The following is a 2,464-nucleotide window of genomic DNA, read 5'->3' on the forward strand; positions in this document are numbered from 1 at the left end:
TACTTACTCGAGTAAATGTGCTACTTTACACCACATGATAACGACCCTACCTCCCCACCCCACTACTCTTGTTCTTGGATGGACATGGCGCCAGGTGGCGTGACTCGGTTATTAACCTCTCGTTGTGTGAAAAACTCACAAACGGGGAAGTTGTCTGTCAGTAGATTACTTGTCTTTCGAGGAGACCGCCACACACACACACACACGCACACACGCACACACGCACACACGCACACACACGCATCACCTTGTCTGCTGCGGCGAACCAGAGCAGCAAATTAATGCCCAGAAAAGATGGTAATTAATCGACTGTATCGTCATGATGAATTATTATTATCATTATTATTCGCTCTGCCCGGCTCTTCTCTTCTCGAGACACTGTGGCACATGTTTTGACATGTGATTAAAGCTGACTCACCGATGCTGCAAGCGGGCTATTTTCCACAGTCTGATTTGATGGTGTTAGCGCCCGCGTATAGTCGCCCTTGTCTGATGGCTGATAAAAGCTACTTAGCTACCTGTTTTTTCAGTGCCCGACTCACTGACTAGTGTGTGTGTGTGTGTGAGAGTGTGTGTGTGTGGGTGGGTGGGGGGAGGGGGGGGGGTTGTGAAGTGTACCAGCTGCTAAACAGTAGCTGAGTGGCCCGTGTAATCATTAACTAGCCCCCATTAGGGGTCTGTTTTCGGCGCCCCGCTCTTTCCCTCCGTACCTGCCGGACGAGGGAAGCATGCTGCAGTCCGGCGTACTTGGACGAGCGTGACGATTTGTGTTGACACTGTGCCTTCGGGAAGACATTTTATGGGTCATTTGCAGAGATGCGCAACCTTCTCTCTCTCTCTCTCTCTCTCTCTCTCTCTCTCTCTCTCTCTCTCTCTCTCTCTCTCTCATGCACGCACGCACGCACGCACGCACGCACGCACGCACACACACAGCAGTGCTATACCGGGGTAGTGTTTACCTTCCAGGGGAAAGTGCCATTTGCACTTCAACTTCTGTTGGCGTGTTTGCCTACGTTTTTATGACTGCCACCACCTGTCCTTTTCTCATATGACTTATCTCTTTATGTTTTTTTCTCCACCCCCACCAGGGACCTGCTTCGGATAGGGGTGACATTGGCCGGTCACCAGAAGAAGATTCTCGGCAGCATTCAGGACATGAGACTACAGATGAACCAAACTCTTCCTGTCCAGGTCTGAGTGACGGGCACGCTGCGGACCAATCCACGGACACGGGAGAACGTGACAGGACAGCCCGATTAGGGAATTAAAGCAAGCAACGGAGAATAAATAAAGGAGCCGTGCCAGACAGAGAACCAATGGGAAACCCTAGCTGCCTGACCATTTCTGCCAATCAACTGCTATGAAAGTGGCTTGCAGTGCCTCAAGAGTTTTTTTCTTTTTCTTGCCCATTGTTTCCCCCTCCAACCCTCCCTCGCCCTCCCCCACATACCGATTTCATTTTCCGTTCCCGTGTTGTGGTTTTTTTTTGTGTTTCTTGGAACCATCCGACCATGCAGTCACTCACCTGGATTATTTTGTACATTTTTACATGTACGGACTTGAAGCCCCTTCCTTTTTGTTCCTTTTTTACATCTCCCACTACGCGCGTGCCTCGCCGGTATTTCGGCGTGGTTTGACGTTTTGCATGCGTGTCGTCGTGAGGTTGGCCGGTTAGCCCCAACCAACCCACCACCCCTGTACCCCCCCCCCCCCCCCCCCTCCCTCACACACACACACATGACTCTGGCGATCCGCACGCAATGGCCGCACACTCTGAACCCCCCTTGCAACCCATACATACAACAGTGACAGAAATGCACCGGGGCCCTCTTCCTTCGCGATGGACAACAGAAACAGCTGCGGCAAAGGTTTTGAAAAGACTATTTCAAAACACCAACAACAACAAAGTAGTGAACAATGTTCACGTGAAACCAGGAAGTGTTTGTTTGGGACACACCGGGGGGGAGAGAGAGGGACGGACGGACGGAATCTACCCCCGCGATAGAAGTTGTTTTACTGTGCACGTGTGTGTGTGTGTGTGTGTCTGTTTCGCTCATCTTCATATTGAAGGTGTGTTATCTTAGAAGAAAAGAAAAAAGGAGAAAAAGAAGAAGAAAAAAAAGGCACTTGACTTGCCCAGAGAAGGGGTTGATGATGATGCTGGGGTCAGAGGTCAAGAAGGCCACGGAGGTCGAGAGGTCAAATGAGAGCAGTAATTTGGCTGCCCATACAGCAGGTCAACCCGCGTGACCTCTGAACCCGGGCTGGCGTATAGGAAGAATTCCGTAGCTTGGCAGCGTGCACCTGCTCACATAATGTGTTTTTCCTACTATGATTTTTTTTGGCGTTTTTTATTTTTTTTTGCTTATCCACACCCCCATTTAAGATTTGTTCTGTTTCCGCACACCTTTATTTTGGGATTTATTTTATTTTGTATTGTTATAATAATAATTATTGTTTTCCA

The 2,464-nt window shown here is 49.5% G+C and overlaps 1 protein-coding gene across 1 annotated transcript in view; it reads left to right on the forward strand.

Annotated features, from left to right (window-relative positions):
* Positions 1–1,663, forward strand: part of LOC306926302 (ephrin type-B receptor 3-like) — a gene marked incomplete at its 5' end in the record, with an annotated part of 26,751 nt that extends 25,088 nt beyond the window's left edge. The window contains one exon of the mRNA XM_079505570.1: positions 1,089–1,663. Coding sequence (XP_079361696.1) covers positions 1,089–1,197 — 109 coding nt within the window. The 3' untranslated portion in view covers positions 1,198–1,663. The remainder of the gene's footprint in view (positions 1–1,088) is intronic.
* Between the last annotated feature and the right edge of the window lie 801 nt (positions 1,664–2,464).

Source organism: Electrona antarctica (genome assembly GCF_951216825.1).
Source record: "Electrona antarctica genome assembly, chromosome: 7".
In the NCBI taxonomy this organism is placed as follows: Eukaryota; Metazoa; Chordata; class Actinopteri; order Myctophiformes; family Myctophidae; genus Electrona; species Electrona antarctica.